This window comes from Anser anser (assembly GCF_964211835.1).
Source record: "Anser anser genome assembly, chromosome: 1".
Lineage (NCBI taxonomy): Eukaryota > Metazoa > Chordata > Aves > Anseriformes > Anatidae > Anser > Anser anser.
In genome coordinates, this window is record NC_139720.1 from 45650688 (window position 1) to 45674590 (window position 23903).

The following is a 23903-nucleotide window of genomic DNA, read 5'->3' on the forward strand; positions in this document are numbered from 1 at the left end:
TGCTCATTGTTGAAATAATATTCTCATCTTTACATAGTTGATAATATTTTTTGTCATCCTCTTTTGTCTGAGAGATTGCTGAATTGTACAGGAAAGACCCCTTTAATCTGGAACTTGCCCTTGAATACTGGTGTCCATCAGAGCCTTTGCAGACATCTACCGTCATGGGGTCCTACCTCGGAGTAGCTCATCAGAGACCTCCTCAGCGCCAGGTTATCTAGATTTACCAGTTTTACATTTTTAAGTGAAAAAAGTGATTTTCTTGAGTGGTTACTAGTAACTTGAAATTAAAGTAACCAAAGGTGCAGTTTGAAGCAATAACAATTTCTGCAATAGTAAGGGTTAAAAAAACCAAATGTTTGATATCCTTATTACAGCTAGCCTTGAAGAAGACATTATTTTCTTTTATCCATGACTTATCTGCATGTGTCCTGTTCTGCATCACATGGTTATTGTTGCTTGCTCTAAAATGAGCTGCTACCAGTCATTCAAATTTGTCAAGAAATTTAGTGAGAGTCTGTCTAACCTCTTTAAAAATTCTGGTAAGGCCAATTTTGTCCCAGTTGCTCAGGATATTCTGCTAACAGTGCTCTTGTGTTTTCTGTCTTATGATCTCTACGTACCTCTTGGCGTAACTGAGAAGTAAAATTTCTTAACTATAAAAAAAAAAGCAACTAATAAACGTAGCTGGTATTATTTAGGGGTAAAAATTCATGAGAATATTGTAATTATTTAAAGCCCAAAGGTTATAGCCTATAAGAGTTGGAACTTAAAATTAGACTGAAAAAGCAGTCTAGACAGATGAAGCAGTTGTTCCAAAGCTTTGGATAGCTGGGATGCTATCAACCATCAGTGCTTCTTGAATGACTTCAGTGCTAGGCAAAACCTAGTGTAGGACATATTGGATGCATCCCAAGACCCACCTGGAATACAGGCAACTAAGTTTGGTCGTGGTGCAATCTGCAGCCACTGTGATATAGTCCTGGGAAGAACCACTGTGCGTGTGAATTACTGTTCAGTGATGTGACATGCATAGTGATTTCATTCCCTATTACACGCTGATTGCACTGTGAAGTGTGCTAATAATACTGTTGTGCAGCATTTGTGAGCTGAAGTAAATTTGATTGCTAGAAATACAAAATGGGAGATTTAGTGTATTATCTTTGCATTAGTATGAATGATTTTATTTTCTCTTTGGCAAGTAATTTTCACCTTCAGGGTAAATTTCCCTTTCCATCTGTATATGAGGAAAAACTTCTTTACAGTGGGGGTGACAGAGCACTGGAACAGGTTGCCCAGAGAGGTTGTGGAATCTCCTTCTTTGGAGACATTGAGTGCCTCCCTGGATGTGATCCTGTGCGATGTGCTTGAGGTGACTCTGCTTGGCAGGGGGGTTGGACTGGATGATCTCCAGAGGTCCCTTCCAACCTCAACCATTCTGTCATTCTGTGAAACTGACTAGGCCAGTAAACAAAGGAATTTTTTTTGGAGTTGTGATTCCTTGCCTTCCGCTAACCCCCACCATGATTACATTAGAATCTGTTTTTTGACTTTGGCTGTTTACTTGTTTTCTTAAAATACTCTTTTTCTTTTTTTTTTTTTAAACACTGATCTTTATTTGTTCTAGGTTGTCTTGTCAAAGTTTGTTAGGCAAATGGGAGATCTCCTTCCCTCCACAATTTACATCCCATACTTGAAAATGCTGCGGGGACTGGCTAGTGGGCCTCAGTGTGCTCATTACTGCTTTAGTTTGCTAAAAGTCAATGGCAGTAGTCATGGTAAGAAAAGTAATACTTCAGCTCTTTCTCCTCTCTTTTTCCTGCTAAAGTAAAAAAGTAAAAAAAAAATAAAAAATATCATGTGAAATGAACTGTGACTTTGTACTTTTCATTATTAGTACAAAGATGAAATTGGAAGGCTTCAGTTGGAATGTAATCTGGAAAAAAAAAAGACTGATTAGGGTAATAAAACTTCTTGAGTACCTTAGCAAATAATTCATGTAAGTAAACAGTGGGGTTTTAAGGCAGCATGTCTTAACACATAAGATGTAGAATATCAGTATAGCTCAATGTAATATATAAAATTGGTAATATCTTCAAGTCAAGTTATATATATATTTAAATATAGTTATCTTTCCTGAGCTGGTGGTTTTTTGTTTGGCTGGTTGGTTTTGTCTTTTTCCAGGAGCATTTTGAGAAATACTACATGTATAATAAATTCTAACGGAACCCAGAAAGAATTGTTGGTCAGTCCTATGTTTTGCATTAATTTTGCATTGATCAAAGTGGAAAAAAACTACTTTGAAGTAGTGCTGCAAACATTGTGATTACTAGAATACTTGTTTCTACTGACTTGTCATCTTAGCATCTTCATGTCTCTATTAACAAACAACCCCCCCAGCAAAACAACTGAAACACTAATTTCAGCAATATGAGCTTTTCTTTCAATTTAATACATTGTTTGCTCTAGATAAGAAAGTTTTCCTTTTAAATTTAACTACCTTCCTGGTTGCCCTGTGAAAGAGTAAAAACAAAATCTTGCAACCTTTTTGTCATTTTTCTAGCGGAAAACATCCAAGGAACAGGTGGCAGTCCTGTCTCCTGGGAGCATTTCTTCCACTCTTTGATGCTTTATCATGAACACTTAAGGAAGGACTTGCCAAGTGCAGACAGTGTCCAGTATCGTCACCTGCCTCTTCGAGGAATCACACAGAAAGAACAAGATGGATTAATTGCCTTTTTACAGCTGACCACAGTTATAGTAAATTGGGTAAATAAGGTTTTGTTTGTTTTGCTTGAATACTTTCTCTTTTTCTTGCAGATCGTCATTCATCTGTGAAGTTCATTTGACCAAAAAGATGGTTAGGGCAAATTTACCTAGCAGTTGTTTTTGTTTGATTCATGAACTTTAAAAGTATGGGAAGCATCAGAAATAACTGTTAGGACCAAACGTGCAGCCAGGGTGAAACGGGAAGAGATGGCACCTTTTCCTGTGTTGTCAATGTTACTGATTTTCTAGCTTTCCTGACACTTCGCTGTCACGACGATGTCTTTCAGAAGTGAGATCTATTCAGAAGAAATGCCTAGGGAGTAGTTCTTTGCATGTAATTCTGAGTTTTAAAACAAACAGAGATAATAGAAGACTTTCAAGGGGAAGAGTAGAAACTTGGCAAGGAAACTGACCAGCTGTGAAACTTGCCTCCAGAGTTAGATTTATAATGTCCCTAAACTGGTAATGCAAAATGTGCCATGGATTGGCTGGAAGAGGAATTTTAAGAGACAAACTGCAATACAGATTTTACATTGTCAATTATCTGGATAGCTGAACAGTGTGGAATTCGACTCCTTAGTACCCAGCAGAGTCTGCAGTGTAGAGGTTTGAAGAATACTAGCCTAAAAGTTCTGTGATTTAGCAAGATGTTTTTGCAAGATGGTTTTGCTGACACAAACACAAAGCAGATCAGTGAAACTAACTGGGCTTTTGAAAAATCATCTTTTTTCTTTTTGGTGCTGGTGGTGGGGTGTTCCTCTGGAAGGCCAGGTTAGTTCAGTAGCCTATGTAAACTATCCTGTCAGCACTGGATGAGTGGGGAAGAAGGAACTCTTAAAATTTATATTTCCTAGCATCATCAAACCATAACCTGGGAAGGAGTAAACATCTAAGGATGCAGGGAATTATCATTTGATGAGACTAGAAGCTTGTCCCTATCCAGTGGCTCATCTGAGAGTCTCAAATGAGAGTCTAAAAAAAGGCTATCCTAAGCAACGTCTATTATGCACATAAGTTTTCTTTATGGATAGGGACAACTTCAGTAAAATTTTAGGTAAAGTTTTAGTACTAGCGGATCATTAAATTGGGCTTTTTGTTGAATGAAAATTGTTTGCATTGGCAAAGTCTGTCATTCTTCTGATGTTTTGTGTACTTGTACAAAGCAGAATTCTCATTGCTGATACTGAACTGTGAGTTAGGCATTACAGTACATGAATAATCTTCAAAATATTAATGTGCAATTTTGTTTTATGTTGAACTCTGCAGAGTGAGAATGCTCGCTTGGCTCTTTGTGAGCACCCTCAGTGGACACCGGTGGTGGTCATTCTGGGACTTCTGCAGTGCAGCATTCCTCCTATTTTGAAAGCGGAGCTATTAGAAACCCTTACTGCTTTTGGAAAATCTCCTGAAATAGCTGCTTCACTCTGGCAATCCCTGGAATACACCCAGGTATTTTAGGATTTTCGGTACTTATAACTATAGCAACCCAATCTGATGAAATTGTCAGTGTGTTTGAAAGCTGCATTTGTAGCAATTGTATCGCACTTTCTACTAAATTCTTGTGTTTCCATTGTTGAATATCATTTTTTCACTTAGGTATTATTTTGAAGCAATTTTGAAAATGACAGCATGGTTTTGAGCTGTAGATCTTATGGGCTGTGCTTATTTTTATGTAAAAGTCTTTCATAACTGACTGTCCTGTATGTTCCATATGTTTTTTCCCCCTCCATGTTTGTCATCAGTAGTAAATGGTTCTGCAGGTTATGTATTTTTCTGTTATGTTTTTTTTTTTTTGTGTGTAATATTCTCCCACTATAAGTGGTTTTCATAAAAGAAAAGAATTGTGTAAAAAGCTCCACTTGCAGGCATGTAATTTTCAGAGGAAAAGTTAATTGTTATTAGCAATTACAGAAGGAGGACTCAGGCAGCTACAGGCCAGTGAGCCTTACCCCCATCCCTGGAAAGGTGATCATCCTGGAGGTTATCTGAAATGTACTGCTGTAAGAGATAACAAAGGAAATGTCTTTTCCCTGACCAAAAGAAGAAAAATTTTAATGTGAAAGGACTTTTGTTCTTTGTTTTAACCATAAGCATGGTGCAGATCTTCGAGGGTGTAAAGCTAGAAGCATTCAAGTGTACAGTATGTAATCCAGCCTTTCAGTCAGACAAATCTTAGCTTTTTGGCTTTTAAGAGGATATACAATACTGCTACTTATAGCTGCAGAGTGATGAGTGTCTTTTAGTCCTGATAGAAATGATGGAGATGCACTTTGACTATGTGAAACATATTGTTTGTCTGTTTTCTTTTCTCTTTCTGTTTTGAAGATATTACAAACTGTGAGAAGTCCAGGCCAGAGACAAGCAATTGGTATTGAGGTAAGGGTTTCTCTGTCCCTAGGTAGCCTGCCTCATCTTCTACAAATGAGTACAGGGAAAACTTGGAGAGGCTGCATCTGCTGCTGTATCCACGGGAAACCCTGGGAATAGGTGCTGTCATTTCACAGCTTCTCAATTTACTCTCAGGCCTCCTTGTAATTTCTGGAAATTTTTATTCATTTATGAATCTAGTGCAGCATTGTGCTAGTAGCAGAGCAGCGTCTAAACCCTCAAGTTCCTTATGAACGCTTCATCCCCGGATTTTCCTATTTGCCTAAATTGGAGTCACTTTTATTACATCTTGGTGCAGGTCACTTCCATTTTAATAAAAATGGTAAATACAAGCAGACTACATTTAAATGCTGAGGCATATCTGCTATTAACTCAGAAATGAATGAAGAATATGTTCATGAACTGAACTGAGAGTATTGTTGCTTCACTGCTTTTGCTTTGTTTGTGAGACACAGTGGACAAAAGCTCAGCAAAGTCAGTATGCCATGAAGTACTTCATAGATGATGCCCTTATCTTATTTGTTCTCATGTGTTTCTTTCTCACTCAAAATCTTTGTTTTTTCTCTTCCTGTGTTTGCTGTTCTCTTGGGAAGGTTGAGCTGAACGAGATTGAGTCTCGATGTGAGGAATATCCTTTAACCCGTGCCTTCTGTCGACTCATCAGCACGCTAGTGGAGAGTTCATTCCCCTCTAACTTGGGAGCAGGTCTCCGCCCACCAGGCTTTGATCCCTATCTCCAGTTCCTCAGGGACTCTGTGTTTCTCCGATTCCGCACCAGAGCTTACCGGAGAGCTGCTGAAAAAGTAATAATTGTTTCAAAATCTTTTTTTTTTTTTTTTTTAATGTACTGGTATAGATCTAAGTAGTTAAAACAATTTGAGATTGCGGATGCATCTTAGGTCTGTATTATATGCAAGTTCAATGCTTGTAGTTTTTAGTATATTAATATATATAATATAGAGAACAAAATAAACAAATCTGTTTTGGTGTTCCATTTTACTTCAAAAAGGAGGCTTGACAGTTCAAATTATTTGTAGTGATAGATTAAAAGTGTTGTGGGATAGTATTTTAGATTTAGACACTCATGCCATACATCTGACCAGTACTTCATTGCACTGATTTTTGTATTCTTTGTCATCCTTGTCTTGTTGCTGCAGTATCAGTCATATTCTATATGTGATTTTTCTTCATTTTGTGATTATCACAGTGGGAAGTAGCTGAGGTAGTTCTGGAAGTGTTTTACAAATTGCTGCGAGACTACGAACCTCAGCTGGAAGACTTCGTGGACCAATATGTGGAGTTACAAGGTTAACTTGTTCATTCACTGACATTCATTCTGACAAACAGAACTGGAACTTGCTTTGATCTCTTGCCTCTGTCTTGTGATCCTGTTTAATACGGCAAGTAAGCAGGCGAAAAGCTAGGTCAGGGCAATGAGATAGGACGACAGTCAAAAAGTGTCCGCATACTACGGGGAGCTATGCTGTCTATTCAGTAGAGCTTGATATAAGCTGTTTCCAACTTCTCACACTCTACTAGGAGAATGATTTGTGTTTCCCTTGCATTGCTGATTTGGTTAAAAACAGTATATGACACTTTTAAAAAAAAATCCAAAGTTGGTTTTGGCTTATTCCTCTGTTTTTTTTTTCTTTGGTCTATATCTAAATCACCACTATTTATAGGGCTAATTTAAAAGTCTCACTGTATTTGATATATCCTCTAGTATTGCTATTATTGATATATTAGGTATTCACAGCGGTCAGTAGCAGTAGAATTATGATCTGAAATCGTTAAAGAACGGTTGTCCAGAATTAATAAGACCAAAGTAAATGGCTATTGCCTCATTACAAGGCTTATGTGAACTGGGTTTGGGCTGCAGATTGTTCTTAATACAAAGTTTCTTCTTAACATTGAATGCCAGCCTGGTGCTTCTTGATTTGCTGTAGCAGTAGAGAGCTGTCAGAATCACTTCAGAAGTGAACAGCAACTTTAAGACACTCGCAGATTTTGGCAAGCTCACTGGAGAGGTTTCTGTGTCTTGTCCTTTGGCAAACAGTTTTTAGCAGCTGAACTGTCTCGAACAATCTCTGTTAGCTCGTTCCCATCCTCAGCTAATGCTTCAGCTTGTGTGGTTATTTGTGGGTTATGTGATACATTGGAGAAATGGATTAAAACCAATTTTTCTGACTAGATCCGTTTCTTGAACTGATTCACTGTGTCTACAGTGAAATGGTGTGTCTACTGACATGTTGAAGGGAAGCACAAACACAAAATAAAAGGAAAAAGGAGAGAGGGAAAGGGTTTGTTTAAGCTGTCTGATGTCAAAAGAATCTGCACCTTCATTCTCACTTGCCTATTAAGAAATGTTTCTGACTGCTCTCCTGCTCTCCCCCCCAATTTACTAGACTAGATAAAACAGAAACATTAGTCTTGAGTTCTGCTTTTATTTTGTTTTTCTTTTGTTTTATTGAGGGTCTTTGTGTTCCAGGCTAGTAGTTTCATTTCAACATGTGTTGTTGTAGCAGACGTGCAAGTATTTGTATACTGTGAGCATCAGTGTTTCAGTGGACTTTGTCAACTTTGGTTTCTGGAAATGCTTTTTTCCCTCATGCCAGTTTTGGGGAATGTAAACTTTTTTCAGTTACTTTTCAGTCACGTGAAACCATTTAATGTAGCTCCATTGTGGTATAGAGTCCTATCGTTGATTTGAATTCAAGGCCAGATAAACCTAGGGAGAGTCTAATGATTTAAAGTTGAAACTGTGCTAGTAGATTTTGAAAAGTAGTGGTAATTACTATTACTACTCTTTGCAAACTTTCTAAGCTACCTAGATAGCTTATGTGTGGACAAAAACTCTGAAGACTTTGTATGCAGTATGTTTTGTGAATTTAGATGTTGCTTACAGCAACAGGGACTGCTGTTTTCCAGCTCAGGCTAGCTTGAGCAATGGAAGTCTTTTCTATTTGATGATTTATTTTTTTTTGTCTTTAGGAGAAGAAATAATAGCATATAAACCACCTGGGTTCAACTTGATGTATCATCTATTGAATGAGTCCCCAATGCTGGAACTGTCCCTTAGTTTGCTGGAAGAAGGAGTTAAGCAGCTTGATACTTATGCTCCATTTCCTGGTACGTGCCTCGAATTTATTTTTCAGGTGAAGTTAAAATGCATATAAAGTGGGATTTAAAGCTGACGTTGCACATATCTTCAACTTGATTTTGTTTTTCTGGCATATATAAATTGTGTTTTGTGGGTAATTTTCCTAGCAGTAAATAACCGACAAATTCTTTCTTGGTATAAGGTATGGTGAACGAGGTTTATGAACATGGCCTATTTTAATGGATCCTTTCTTTTTCATACGGTTCTTTGTTGTTTGTGTACTGCACAGGGAAGAAGCATTTAGAGAAAGCAGTACAATATTGCCTTGCACTTCTAAACTTGACCCTCCAGAAGGAGAATCTTTTTATGGATCTGTTGCGGGAGAGCCATCTTTCCGTTATTGTCACACCGCTGGAGCAGCTGCTTCAAGGAATCAATCCTCGCACTAAGAAGGCAGATCATGTGGTGAATATTGCAAGGTATGTGCAAAGTACTGAGAAGTTAGGAGTTTTGGAGGCACAGAAGTGATTGGATCCTGGTCCTTTGATTTTAACAGCCAGCAGTGCTTCTCAAGATTGGAATCTGCATTTATATTTATTTTCTTTGCTTTTTTTTTCTTACGATTTGCCTTATTTGCAGTGATTACCTGGGTTATAATTTTCATTTTGTCACAGTTTGAATGTTTTGTATAGGGTAGGAGACAACTAGAAACTTCTTTTGGCTGCTCTTGTGCGTTTAAATGTCTTACAGTATTATCTATTAGTTTCTATATTAAAAGTATCGAGCTAGCATTCTGAAACACTGATTTTCACTGATTTACAGTTTAATTTTAAATTGACTTTACAGACAAACCAACACTGCTTTTTTATTCAGTGAGATTCTGAGAAATCAAGATCTCTGTATATATTTTTTCTTTCATTTGCCATGTTACTTTTTTTTACATAACAGTAGTTAATGAACAGTTAAAAAAAGTGCCTTTTAAGATGCTTTTAATTAAATTAAACTAAAATTTAATTTTTTTTTTTTTGAATCTCGCCTATTTTGGGTATATGCAGTAGTTTAGTTTATACAGTTTTGGTCCTTGATGATACTTGTTTCTGTGTGATCTGCAGGTATTTTCTCCACGTCTTGTGTGAGTCTGTGATTTTTTTTTTTTACTACTGTCTTGCATTGTTTGAGGTAGATTATAGATAAAAAGAATGCTGGAAATTGTGAGGCTGATTATTAAATCTACATGTTAGCCTGTACTTTTGATGGAGGAGAGTGAACTGCTTAATGTGAAGTAAAATTTTGTTGCAGTTTTAACATTTTCTTATATAGTTTGTTTTGTAGTTGTTTTAGTATTCTCTCATCTATGCATTACCATATTGGAATCTTACAGTCCTCAAAAATCTCATTACAATAATCTTGTATTTTTAAAGGTATCTTTATCATGGAAACAGCAATCCTGAACTGGCTTTTGAAAGTGCCAAGATTCTGTGCTGTATTTCTTATAATTCCAACATCCAGATAAAACTAGTTGGTGATTTCACACATGATCAGGTAAGTGTCATTTTCTTTGGATCTGGAAAGACAAAGTGTTGAAGAAATACTGGTGCTCTGTAATGTTACTTCAAAAGCTATGTTTCTAGATCAAGTACATTAAAACAATATTTTATCTCATCTCTACCTACCCCCAAAAAGTCTTTTACTGTGGCATTGTGAAAAGTGACTACTTCATTAATTGAAAAAAAGCAAAAACACGAATGCTTTGGAAGAAGAGATAAGAGATACTTCTTTGAAATACTGAGACTTTTTCTTGACTTCATAGTCTTCAGCCTCTGAGGATAATTGAGCATATGTAACACAACAGTAGATTTTTTTTCTTTTCTCTTCAGTGTCTCTCTGCTAATCTATGCTTAGCGTATAATTTTCATGCTTAGTAACTAGGTTACTAGGTTAATTTTTGTCTAGACCTTGTGTCAACCTATATGGAGGGAATTTTGAAAGGTATTGTTTTTAATACGGTTAAAATCCCCTTCGTTTTCATCCTTCCATTGCTGAATACAGAGTATTAGCCAGAAGCTGATGGCTGGGTTTGTGGAATGTTTGGACAATGAAGATGCAGAAGAATTAATTAATCCAGATGAGGGTATGTAAAAGGTTTCTTAAAAATGACTTGCACTTATCTTTTGCATAGAATGAAATTAATGAAAGAAAGGGCTTTAAAGTCAGAATATCCTTTTCTTGTGTTGTGTTCTGTAGAGACACACCCTTAACAAAAGGAAAAGCATTGTTAAGATATGTCCATAGTATGATGAGCCAGCTAGAAACTGAGTGTTTTCAGAAGAGAGGAGCATTTAAATTGCTATGGACGTGTTATTCAGAGCTGTAATTTGACTCTTTGATCTTGTATTCCTCTGTACTAATATAAGCTGATGGTTTACATTTATTGCATTTAATCTGAAGGCTCTGAAGATTATTACTTTAAATCGATTGCTTTACTTAATTGTTCACCTAATCTTTTTTAATCAAGAGCTGGAGCCTGAAAAGCAGCGGGCACGCATCCATCATGAAACAAGGATCCATATTCTGAATCTCCTTATCACCTCTCTTGAGTGTAGTCCTCCCAGCCTTGCTCTGTATCTCTTGGGATATGAGCTCAAGAAGCCTGTCAGCACCACAAATCTGCAAGACCCAGGTATGAAAAGGAAAAGTTGATCCTGCATTTATTCAGTTCTCATACCACCAACACTGAGAATATCTATCAGAAAATTCACGGGGAGATCCAGCTCCTCTGAATGTTAAGAATAATAAAACGGGCCTTGTTCTAATCCTCAAAATCTGTACTCAGAGATAAGTTGAACCCAGGTGCAGTATTTTAAACTGCTTTAGAATTTGATCCTTTGTCTAAGTTGGATTTTGGAATGGACTTGAAGTTAGAGTTATGGGAGGAAATGATAATTTTGAAGAGAAGTGTAATTTTATTTACTGTTCACATACATTGCGGTTGTCAGCAATACAGAGAAATTGATTTGGTGATCCAGGAAGTCCCTATGTGTGACAAGACTTTGAACAAGTTATACAACTTGAGTACTCTTCTGCCCCTCCTCAGACTCCCATTTAAGATTAATTATCAAGTAGGAAAACAGTCTGGCTGTTTAACAATGTAGAAGAAAACCTTACAGAAGATATATATATATATATATATACACACATACACATATATATGCATATATAGCATTTCAAATATTTCTGGAATTGGTGTGAAAAATAGTGAATTAGTCTGTCTTGTTTGGCTGAGCTTCTGAGGAAGCGATCACGCATTCAGTGCAAGGCAGACTTGGATAAACTTGAGCAAGTTCAGAAGAGATGGTTGGGGCTGGAGCACTCAGCTTATGAAGAGAGGTTGAGAGAATGGGACCTATTCAGCATGGAAAAGAGAAGGTTTGGGGGAACCTGATAACAGCCTTCCAATATCTACAAGTAAGTTAATGAGGGGAAAAGGCCAGGCTCTTCAGTGGTGCATGGCAGGAGAACAAGACAGTAGGCATCAACTGAAAAGAGGCTCTGAGCGAATATGGAAGAAACTTCTGCAGAGTGAGGAAGGTGAAGCAGGGGAATGGGTTGGCTGGAGAGGACATAAAGTCTTCATGCTTGGAGGTTTGTCAAGATCCAGCTGTATAAAGCTATGAGCTTTATCCTGTCTGCTGTTATAGCTGGCTCTACTTTGAGCAGTAGGTTGGCGTAGAGACTTCTTGGAGTCCCTTCAGATCTGATGTACAGGATTCTTTCTCAGGTATTTTAAGGAATGTTTTATATGAACACATTGGGATCAACAGATTTGATTTTAGCTATTTAGAGAAGCCTATTTCTCATGATCTTTGGGTTGGATGCTTTGGTCCCAGCAGATTGTGTTTGTTTACGGTTGTTTCTAGTTCTAAATGAAGGATAGGTAGGACCTGAATTTCATTTGGAAAAAAAAAAGTTTTAGAGTTATTTTATGTCTCAGAAAGGCACAGAAAGACACCAGCCTCTTTTTTATCTGGAAAGTAACTTAAAATGGTAGACCATGTTTTGCACATTTTGAAATTCTATACATAAAGAATATGGATAATTGATCTGCGAGCATACAATTTTAGAGGGTATCATACGTCAGATCAGTAATAGGAGACTGTCTTTGTCTCCAGGCTGTGAGAGATCCTTGCAGACTGCTTTGAATTATCCCATTAATAATGTGAAGAAAGAATGACCATAAGCTATATGCCTAGGAATAATAATTTCCTACTAAAGCATAAATGATGTGGGTCCAAACAGAGACGGTTATTTCCCCTGTAAGAATGGTGGTTGTTGATGCATTTACTGCTTAAGGGCATCTTGCTTGGTGGATTAAAGTAATAATTGGATAAAGGATGGATGCAAATTGACAGAATTTTTGCTTCAGTCTTAAAGTCTTTTTTCTTTTTCCTCTTGGTTGCAGTGTTAGGTGCCTCTAGGAGAGTTATTGAACAATTGTGGTCATTTTATGACTAAATACAGAGATTTAAAACTTACATTTGAAATTCTCAAATGAATATTCAATTAAAGTGTAGGACTGAGAATCCAAATTTTCATCTGGTTGATGCAGAATATTAAAATACCAATTCGATCTCCTTGTATAGAACTGAAGAGAAAATTCTTAAGGAAGTTTTGATTGCATAATTTGTCTTCTTTCTGCAGAGTGCCTGCAGATGTTTTAATTTGATTTTTGCTAAAACAGTTCCTCCCTTTATTTTAATTGAGAAAAATCTTTGGTGGATGTTTTTGCTGCTGCTCTGTGGAGCAGTATAGTGCAGCATAAGGTATCTGAAGCATTTAGTTTCTGTAATTTTGTGTTCTAATCTGCATCAATCTATTATGGAGGCAGGTAAGTAAGAAATTACTTCTGTATTTTGAAGGTGTTTTGGGTTGTCCACGGACTTGCCTTCACGCTATTTTGAACATATTGGAGAAGGGTACTGAAACAAGGAATGGGCCTACAGCAGTTCAGGAATCTCCTCATCTTGCAGAACTCTGTTACCAGGTATGCAACCTATTTTCTGTTGACGTATACTGAGAGTAGGCTTTAAATAAAATTAGCTCCTTCATGGTCGATGAACACAGATGGTGATGATATTGATAATATTTTTTAGTTTAAAAAGGATCTTTCAAATTTTTTTTTAATATATTGAACTCCTTCTGATCTACCTTTTCCTATGTGAAAATGTATTATCTTCTAAAAACACCGAAAACAAAAAGTCTGCACTCGTGTCAGAGCTTGGAATTCGGTTGTACTTGTAAAGCTAATGATCTAAATATTTTTGACAAGCCTCTGAGTGTCTTATGGCCACATGACAAGTTTTTTTTTTTTTTTTTAATATCTGGAACTGCATTTTGCTGAAATGTAATATGACAGATAATCCCAAATAAGCAAATAAAATTATCTTCTTTGTTCTGCAGCAGTGATGTGTGTGTGTGTATAAAATATAGTCAGAGAGAGTAGGCAGGGAAGACAGTTGGATTTGACATGTGTGCAAAATTAGTTGCTGTTTGGCCTTAAATCACACACCTTTATCGTGCGGATAATCTGTGACATCTAGAAAGTATTTTAAATATAAGTAATTAAAAGTGGAAGAGGCCATACTGTAGAAGAGGAAAAAGATGAAGATGACATTTCCTGTCTTGGTGAACGCAGGGAGTAAAAAAAGGTGCTTGTCTTTTAAGTGAAATAGACAAACTGAAAGGATTATAGAGTCATGTTGTGTGTGAGTAGTTGCTATAGATGCCTGCATGCCAATAGTCCTTCAAAGTATAATTCGATTTATGTTATAAACCATATGTTGTGCTTTGGAGCAGGCTGCTGGGAAACTTACTGAAAATACAGGTAATAATACTGTTTGAGCAGTAAAACAGAGTTATGCTTCTTTTTTGCTTTTGGTGGTTTTGTTTTGTTTGTTTCTTGTGAAATAAACTCCATACCATATCTACTGTTTTTGATTTTCAGGTGATCTATCAGTTGTGCACATGTGCTGACACCTCGGGCCCAACTATGAGATACCTGAGGACCAGTCAGGATTTCTTATTCACTCAGCTGCAGTATTTGCCATTTTCTACCAGAGGTAACTTTTGTCCTTAGCTAAGGACAAAAAAATCAATGCCTCCTTTGTGTCTTTAGCAATCCCAGAGGAAAGATAGATACATAGCATGATTAGATAGAATTAATTGCTGCCTCTTTGCTAATCATTTAGTTCTGATATTATTGAACTCTGCCTGCTTAGGAAGTTCGTATTGTTTTGCAGAACTCTTGTAAAATAGCTTGTTAGTTCTGGAGCATATCCAGTCTCCGGAAGCAAATCCTTACCTATCTTTTAATTATTGTTGTAGCTTTGTTAGATTCTGCTACAGCAAAAAAGGTGTATTTTGGAAGAGAATGCTATGCAGAACAGGAGGGAGTAGAAGGCTGGTGGTTATAACCACTTTTATCTTCTTTTCCTTGAAATAAGTATCTGGAGATTTTATTTGGTGCTGATGTTAGGTATGAAGTGAATGGATTTGTTTTAATGTTTAAGACTGGCATTTCAAAGGTAGGCGTCTTAAAACTGCATAAGTGTACTTACTGGGTTTGTCAGATGCTAGACCACCAGTACTTTGTTAGATGACAGTAGTCTTAACCTTCAAGTGCACATATCCAGAATGGGGGAAGTACTTTAGACGATCTCTTACATAACTTAAGAATGGAAATGAGATTCATATAGAATACGAAGATCCTTGGAGACCCAGGTTCAAGCATTAACACCTTAAAAGCAAAGTGATAGCTCACATGGGGGTAAATGTCTGATGATTTTCACTGAAGTGATTATTGATCTCACTTGCTCATAGATTCTCTCCAATGGTTTTGAGTACAGGTTACATCCAGATTTTTTTGTATGTTCATACTCTTAAATCCATGCCTGTGTATGAGTCTTTCAAAACATTCGTGTGCATTGAATGGCATTTGTCAGATCCCTCAGTCTTTTTGTGAACAAATGGTGAGCAATTCCTAAGTAATGGTAGGTTCTAAAAGCTTTCTCAAATGAAGAAATGCTTTCGTTGGAGTAAGCAGTACTATTTATGTTCAGTTTTATAAGAGTTTTCTTATCTCCACCCAGAGCATGAGATTTCAACACTGAACCAAATGTCCTGGTTGATGAAAACGGCAGCGATAGAAATGCGAGTGACATCACTGAACCGCCAGCGCTCCCATACGCAGAGACTGCTGCATCTGCTGCTGGATGACATGCCTGTGAAACCCTACTTGGGTAAGAAGAACTTGCTGTGATGACATGTGGCTATATGCCTTGACATGTGTCTATGCCCTCTCAAAACGCGTGTGCATGCCAAATGCCTGTAGACAGGTGTAGAAGCCACACGCGGACACCAAATGCCTCCAGGCACTTGTACAAGCCACATGACTCACCATGTGTGAACAAGCAGGTTGGGCACATGCTTGAATATGTGTGACCATGCCTGGGCTTAACAGCATCCACAAGCGTTTTTGGTGCACACATGGAACACGCATGTGCTTGTCAATGTTCAAACATTTTTTTGGATGACACATTGGAAGACGTGAACACGTTTGTGCTTGTCAGTGTACCCACACAATTTCAAGCCACACATGTAAATACATGTGAACACACGTGCTCACCAATAGCCTCCACATGTGTTTTTGGGCAACGTGAGAACACACATGTACATGGTAACAGCTTCCACATGTTCTCAGGGAATATAGCTGAACACATGTTAATAGATGTGTACACATAGAGTGCTTCCACATGTGTTTTTGGGCAACATGTGAACATGTCTGCATGCCATAGGTCTCCACGCATTTTGGGGCAACACAGGTGAACATGTGTATGTGTGTTTTGATAAAGTAGGTGGTATTTATTTGTTATTTCTTTTGATTATTTATGCTTCAGGTGATGGTGAAGGCGGGATAGAAGATGAAAGTCGGTCTGTCAGTGGGTTTCTCCACTTTGATACTGCCTCTAAAGGTAATCTTTCTGGACGTTGATTATTTCTCTGTAAAAATTTTCTGTTCCTGAATTGGGGGGCTGCTTCTAGAACGGACACTGAAAAATGAAATAATAGGCTTTCAAAACAGCAGCAGTACATGAAATAAATTTATTTAGCATGGAAAAAATGAATTTCAGAGCCTTGACATAGTTGGTTGGAGAGTGGAAAATATTGGACTTAAAAGGAAGGTAGAATATTCTGTATTTAAGTGTCTGTGGAAGGGTGAAATGGGAGGTGGCAGTGTATAAATTTCCTGGGAACAGGAAGAACAGTGAAACTGTTGCTAAGATTGAACGTGTTTGTTTATTTGTGGCAAAGAATATAAATACCAAGCAGTTGACCTTAGATTTCTTACTACGTATTTAAGTTTCACCAAAAGACTGCATGGTTCTCCTTGAAAACTAGCCTGTTTTTTAAGAGACAAAATTTAGAATCTTGTAGTAGTAAGTTGGATTAAATGTATACATAAAAAGAGAATAACAGAAAACAACAGAGTTAAGAATTTAAGGCTCTAGAAAATGTTTTTAAGCACCTTCTAGAGATCACTTGTGTTTTCTGAAGATTTAATGTTCTCTTTTGAAACTTTACACATTAAGATTTGAATTGTCAAAGGTAAGTAAGGCTCCTATTTGCAATCCTTTTTAAAATCTTTTTTCTTCTTTTTTATCTCCCTGTTATATTTCGGACTACAATCTGAATTGATTTACTTTTCTAGTACGAAGGAAGATCTTAAGTATTCTGGATTCAATTGACTTCAGCCAGGACATTCCAGAGCCTTTGCAACTGGATTTTTTTGACCGGACTCAGATTGAGCAAGTCATTGCTAATTGTGAACACAAGAATGCACGTGGGCAAGTGGTCTGCAACGTCAAGGTGCGCAGTAGTTCGTGTTCTCAAATTATGTGTGCCATTTATATCTTGATAATCATTTAGTTTTTAAAATCAATCAGTGCATTAATAAGACTTTGAAACACATAAAGAGTATATCTGTTTCAGACGTACATAATTTATGCAAACTGTTTGGGTTAATTTATTTTTTCTTCTGCGTTGCACACACTGATTTTTCATTTGCACCTGACACGTGTTGGTTTAAGACACTTTGAGGAAATATTTTCTGTTTTAATGTCTTTCATATCTCAGAACACCCAAATGATCTTGCAGTAAATGACTTCTACCTTATTTCATTGTTCTGCAACACAACTGTGTAGTTCTGCATATGTGTACACAATTATGTACATAATATAGCTGTGTATTGCAGTAGTTCTTAAAGGCTTCAGTTAACATAGTATCACATTGTGATAAGTAATTGACAGGTATTTAATAAATAGTCCTGAAAAATTTGTGGTCCAAAAAACGGTGGACAAAGCAGGAGTGGAAAAGAATGACAAAGTGATCTTGCTGGTGATAGGAAAACAACTATTCCATATTAGAAACAGGCTATTCTGTATTACAAAATATGTTTTAGTCTTAAGAGGAGACAAACCCTTAATCCTGCACATAAAGACTATAGTGGAGGTTGAAGAGAAGAAGGAGTGCTGATTTGTTAGAAGAACTGATGAAAGAACATAACAGCTTTGGAACAGAAGGAAATGAAGGAGTGCAAAAAATGGGAAAGGCAGTAAGCAAGAAGAGGTTGGACAGCTCCTAAAAGTAGTTAGAGAATGAAATATGGAAGAAACCAGGAAAATAAATGAAACTTACTTGAATCTTCTTAGCCTTTTAGTTGCATCTGTTACTATGTAGCTGTCTCATTTTAGAAGACAAATACATCTTTCTTCTGATTAAAGTTTTTTTTTTTTTAATCCCTTTTCGATTTCAGCACCTACACAGAGTTCTGGTTGCAGAAGTCAATGCCCTTCAAGGAATGGCAGCAATTGGTCAGAGACCTTTACTTATGGAAGTAAGTATAGAAATTGCTGTTGTTGTTCTTGGTGGATTTCATAAACCATCAAGCAGTAAGCTTTACCATGAAAACTTGCAGATTTGAGTCCTGAAATTTGAGTTAGTAATTTCTTAAGGGAAAAAAAAAGAAAGACATTAAAGTTTGATAAGAGAAACTACTTAACATACTGTTCTACATACAATAGCAGCCAAGTTCATCTTGCCTGTCTCTTATAGGGGATGACAATTCATTTGTCCTTTCTTCTATAAAGCTGTAGTTTCTGTGAACATGGAGGAGCTTAATGCTTAATTATTTTTTGAGATTCCTACCATCTTTTAGTTTTATTTGAAATTGGCTAAGTGGGCTTGAAAATCAAACGATGAATGAGAGGTGACACATTAAAAATAAGGAAACACACAGCCTTTTCACAGTTGTCTGCTTTGATTTTTAAAGTATATATGTGTATATATATATATATATATATATTTTTACTACACACTTGAGACATTCATGGTGAAAAGCCTTTGTGAAAAGCAGCTCAGAATTGTATTGGCGTATCTTGTTAAAATGATTAATGGCAGCTTGTTTCTGATAATCAGAAGACTTACCTATTTTTTTTTCCAAAGACTATTACTAATAGATTAAAACTTGTAATATTGAAATCTGTTATTGTCATAAATCTCTTTTAGCATTTTATAACTCAGTTCCTTTTTCATGGGTGTTCAGGAGATCAACACTATCCTGCAGTATGTAGTGGAGCGGAATAAGTTGCTACAGTGCCTCCACGCTAAGAGGCATGCTTTAGAGTCGTGGAGACAGCTGGTGGAAATTATACTCACTGCCTGCCCCCAGGATCTTATACAGGCTGAAGACAGACAACTGATTATCCGTGATCTGTTACAGGATGTGCATGACAAGGTAATGCTCTACTGGAAGCCAACCCTTTGTTTGAACTTTTTTGCTGTGTCTTTTTATATGAAGGAGAAACTACTCTTCAAGTAGCATTTTTGACCGTAATCAAGAAAAAATTGTCTGCCTTTAGTATTATTTTCAGCTTTTTGATTGCTACTATGCTGAAGTTTGAATGTGCCATTGGGCAGAGGGGATACTCTGTATTTTTGCATAACTACTGTGAACTGCAAGCCATATATTCATGAATTTTGAAGACAGAATCACAGAATCACAGAATCGTCTAGGTTGGAAGAGACCTCCAAGATCATCTAGTCCAACCTCTGCCCTAACACTAACAAGTCCTCCACTAAACCATATCACTAAGGGCTACATCTAAACGTCTTTTAAAGACCTCCAGGGATGGCGACTCAACCACCTCCCTGGGCAGCCCATTCCAATGCCTAACAACCCTTTCAGTAAAGAAGTTCTTCCTAACATCCAACCTAAACCTCCCCTGGCGCAACTTTAGCCCATTCCCCCTCGTCCTGTCACCAGGCACGTGGGAGAATAGACCAACCCCCACCTCTCTACAGCCTCCTTTAAGGTACCTGTAGAGAGCGATAAGGTCGCCCCTGAGCCTCCTCTTCTCCAGGCTAAACAACCCCAGCTCCCTCAGCTGCTCCTCGTAAGACTTGTTCTCCAGACCCCTCACCAGCTTCGCTGCCCTTCTCTGGACTCTCTCGAGCACCTCCATGTCCTTCTTCTAGCGAGGGGCCCAAAACTGAACACAGTACTCAAGGTGTGGCCTCACCAGAGCCGAGTACATCTTGAAAGACATCTTAGTGTGATCTGGTATGATGATGGTCTGGAAAGGGTGGGTGAAAAGGTAACAGCCCGTTTGATGAGGAACATAAAAGATGTCACTGAAGTGATGAAAGCAGCCAGTACCGCATTTGTTAATTTTTTGCAATTAGATGACACTCTTTAAATCCTAACACTGCTTCTTTTGAAAAATTAAAGAGTTGAATGAAACATCAGAGTAGAAAAAGTAAAGATTTTAGAATTAGAAGGGCTTCTGGGAACATGAGCGTTTGCTTTGTCTTAAAATATTTAAAGTCTGAATCTTTTATCGCAGAAATAGAGTAATAATTTTTGAGACAGACTGGACAGTTATGACTGACTCAGCCATTCTCAAAGAAAATTTAATGAAAAATCCTCATATTGTTTAGTCAGCTGGGGAATAATTTCTTGTTACTGTTTATTGTGAGAGGCATACCGTATTTAGTTTTGGTAGACAAGCTATGTTTTGAGGAATGTATATAAATGAAAATGTCATTTTTTTTTGAACAAAAAGTAACCTTTTAGGGTTTGTTGTTGTTTTCATCAGTTTTTACGTAACTCTTTCAGGAAAATATTTTTTTAATAGAATGTGGGTCTTGTTTTTTATATGAACAAAATTAAAACTTGGGAAACAAGGGAGATCTTTACTGGTCAAAAGAATTTCTTCAATTCCTAAAATCTTTACAGAGCACAAATTTCAGATTCTAATTTCCTGTAATACTTTAGTGGAGAATTTTGTTAATTTGAGAAAACAATTATCTTTATTTTTCTTTGAAAATAGTCGATCTACTGTATTAAACAACTACATTGCTTAAAAGGAAAGCTGCTTGAGTGTCAGCGATAAAGATACCAGGTTTATCTTTCAAATGATGAAGTGAACTAAAGTGGCTTATGCTAACTTCCCATTAGTTTTTCTCCACGTTGTCTTAAATGCTTCTTTGATGCTCACTCTTTTGAGTTTCCTAAATTATATCTTCACGTTTTTAACAGAAATAGTTTTCTTTAAATAGCTGAGTTCTTTAAAAAGCAAAGAAGGTGTCAGTTGTTCTTTCTCTAATTTAAGTTTAAATATTTTACTAATAAAGCAACTCAAACAACAGCACATTCCTTCCCGTTTCTTATCCAGATTTAATTATCATCTTGCCTGTGATTTATGGAAATAAAAACCAGAAAGCTTATGGTCTTCTCGATTAAAACGTGTTCAACATATTTTTTTCTGGATGTATTTCACCTGACACTACTGACTGTGATTTGTTTTAAATAGTGTTATATTAATGAATTCCTTTTGAATACATAAATGAAATAGCTGCGAGAGACTAAATTAATTGCTTTAATAGCTCATGAAATCAGACACTTGCCTACTTCTTTGTTTTCTTCTTTTGTTTGTGTCTTTTTTTTTTTTTCTGTGTGTCTTTTTTTTTTCTCTTTCTTCTATGTTAAGATCCTGGATGAGGATGCAGCTCAGGAGCTGATGCCAGTGGTGGCAGGGGCTGTGTTCACCCTGACAGCCCACCTGAGCCAGTCTGTGAAAACAGAGCAGAAACAGCCACTTTCAGTCCCAATGACGGGACAGTCCCAATATGTCTTGATGCTGGATGGTTCTTTTGCCTCATCACCCGGTTCCGAGAGCATATCCATAGGTTTTGCTTCCATTGGTGACTCCTCCCTTCACATCATCTTAAAAAAGCTGCTGGATTTCATTTTGAAAACAGGTGCGATATCCTTTGCCCTACGTTCATGGAAATTCTAACCACCAAGAGTACAAAGAAGGACTGAACCGCTCAAGTTTTTTTTATTATGGTCAATTAGGTAGATCTTCCGTTATTACTATTGATATAAGTGATGCTAACTAGCAAGAAAAAAATTAAGAAAAGCATTTTTTTTTTTGAAATCTGAACAAGCAGAAGAAAGATGTGCACATAACTTTAAAGGGAATTTCATATTCAAGTCTTTATAGCAGCATACACTTGCTGAATTTACTCATAAATATTATACAAAGCGTAGAACCCTAATTTAAAAAATCTATTTGTTTTATTTCTGCCAGCACTGCCATAGAAAAATTAAATTAATTGTCAGTGGAAGATAGCGTTACGGAATTTGTATCTGTTTGGTTCTAATTATGACTGTTTCTTGTGAACAGGAGGTGGCTTCCAGAGAGTGAGGACACATCTTTATGGATCACTGCTTTATTATTTACAGATTGCCCAGAGACCAGATGAACCAGACACTTTAGAAGCCGGTATGGTCCAATTGTACTTTGGGAAAGAGCAGAAAAAAAAAAACTTAATAAACCCTAAACTATAGTTCATGCATGCTGAATTGTCTCCTGGAAGTAGATAGGTTATGTAGATAGAAAGCATCTTACTCCAAGATGGAGTTAGGAGGTGGGCAGGCTGAGGAACATCAGGGAGTCAGAGAACGAAGTTGTCTGGTGGGGTAGAGCTCTGCCATCCCTGAGGCAGGCTCCTGAGCCAGCAGCAGCCACTGCACAAGAAACAAAGGTTCCCCTACCCTCTTGCTGCCAGACAGAGGTAAGGGATGTGAGAGACAGGGGGGAGTGGAAGCAGGTTCCTGTTTGGTGCAGCAGGCGAACCCCCGTGCTGCATGCCTGACCTTCCCAGGCACCTCTACATAACAGGTATGAGGCTGTGGAGCTTGATGGGCAAGCAAATGACGATGTGGATAAAGGTCCATACACAGTGGGGGAGTTGCCCAGGGCAAGTCAACCTATACCCCGCATCACAACAACCCCCACCAAGAAAAAAAGAAGGGTTATAGTCATAGGGGACTCCCTTCTGAAGGGAACGGAAAGCCCATCTAGACCCGACTCATAGGGAAGTCTGCTGTGTCTGTGGGGCACAGATAAAAGATGTCACTTGTAGAATCATTCGCCTGGTACGCTCCTCTGAATACTACCCTTTATTGGTTTTTCAAGTTGGCAGTGATGAGGTGGCAAAGAGAAGCCGAAGAGCAATCAAAAGGGACTTCAGGGGACTTTAAGGGACTGCATGCTGGTGAGGCCCTTCAGTCTGCCCCATGTGGGGCTGAGTTGAATATAAGGCATCTGATGTGTTCCTATACACACACACACAGCATGAGAAATAAGCATTTCAGCTCCCTGAAATGCTTGTATACTAATGCGCATAGCATAGGAAACAAGCAGCAGGAGTTGGAAGCCAGGGTGCAATTAGAAAGCTATGATCTAATTCCTATCACGGAAATGTGGTGGGACAAATCACACAGCTGGAACATTGGAACAGAGGGCTACAGGCTTTACAGGAGAGACAGGAAGGGAAAGAAGGGTGTGGGTGTTGCCCTCTGTGTTAAGAACTGGATAGATTATGAGAAATTCCCTCTAACAAACAGCCAAGAGCAGGTAGAGAACCTGTGGGTAAAAATTAAGGGCCGGATCAACAAAGGACATTTTGTGGTTGGGGTCTACTACAGACCGCCCGATCAAGAGGAGCCTGTTGGTGAGGCCTTCTTGCTCCAGCTACAGGAAGCATCGCGCTCACAGGCTCTCATCCTCCTGGGGGATTTCAACCACCTGGCTGTTTGCTGGGAAAGCCATGTGGCAGGAAGTAAGCAATCCAGGAGACTCCTGGAGTCTATTTAAGACAACTTCCTTGTCCAGGTGTTAGACAAACCAACCAAAGGAGAAGTGTTATTGGACCTGGTGCTCACCAACGCAGGACCCCAAAGATTATTTGATATTCCTTCTGTTCCTTTAGTTAAAGACCCCAGGGGAAGACAAACAAAACCATAAAACAAAGCCAAGAAGAGTCAACAAAAAAATAAATGTGTTTTTCAAGCCAGTTGGATTTGTTAATGGCTTGAATACTTTACTTACCAACATTTATAATCATTATTTCATCTTAGAGTTTGGATGAGGCTGGAACAACAACCTTGGGTTTGGTAACTATGCATGAAGACTTCTGCTGATTATTACTTGGTCAGCTTTTTGACCTATGGTAGTGAAAATAG

General features: G+C 37.7%; 1 protein-coding gene across 2 annotated transcripts in view; it reads left to right on the forward strand.

Annotated features, from left to right (window-relative positions):
* The window catches only part of NUP205 (nucleoporin 205), a 51561-nt gene that overhangs the window by 14950 nt on the left and 12708 nt on the right, over positions 1 to 23903 (forward strand). For both annotated transcript variants that reach the window (XM_083821203.1, XM_083821202.1), the window contains exons 10-30: positions 75 to 212; positions 1628 to 1778; positions 2564 to 2769; positions 4036 to 4218; positions 5095 to 5145; positions 5751 to 5960; positions 6365 to 6464; positions 8149 to 8286; positions 8547 to 8736; positions 9679 to 9799; positions 10307 to 10388; positions 10773 to 10937; positions 13174 to 13298; positions 14259 to 14373; positions 15403 to 15552; positions 16210 to 16284; positions 17022 to 17179; positions 18126 to 18206; positions 18915 to 19106; positions 21361 to 21631; positions 22060 to 22158. In XM_083821203.1, the coding sequence (XP_083677329.1) occupies positions 75 to 212; positions 1628 to 1778; positions 2564 to 2769; positions 4036 to 4218; positions 5095 to 5145; positions 5751 to 5960; positions 6365 to 6464; positions 8149 to 8286; positions 8547 to 8736; positions 9679 to 9799; positions 10307 to 10388; positions 10773 to 10937; positions 13174 to 13298; positions 14259 to 14373; positions 15403 to 15552; positions 16210 to 16284; positions 17022 to 17179; positions 18126 to 18206; positions 18915 to 19106; positions 21361 to 21631; positions 22060 to 22158 (3001 nt within the window). The remainder of the gene's footprint in view (positions 1 to 74; positions 213 to 1627; positions 1779 to 2563; positions 2770 to 4035; positions 4219 to 5094; positions 5146 to 5750; positions 5961 to 6364; positions 6465 to 8148; positions 8287 to 8546; positions 8737 to 9678; positions 9800 to 10306; positions 10389 to 10772; positions 10938 to 13173; positions 13299 to 14258; positions 14374 to 15402; positions 15553 to 16209; positions 16285 to 17021; positions 17180 to 18125; positions 18207 to 18914; positions 19107 to 21360; positions 21632 to 22059; positions 22159 to 23903) is intronic.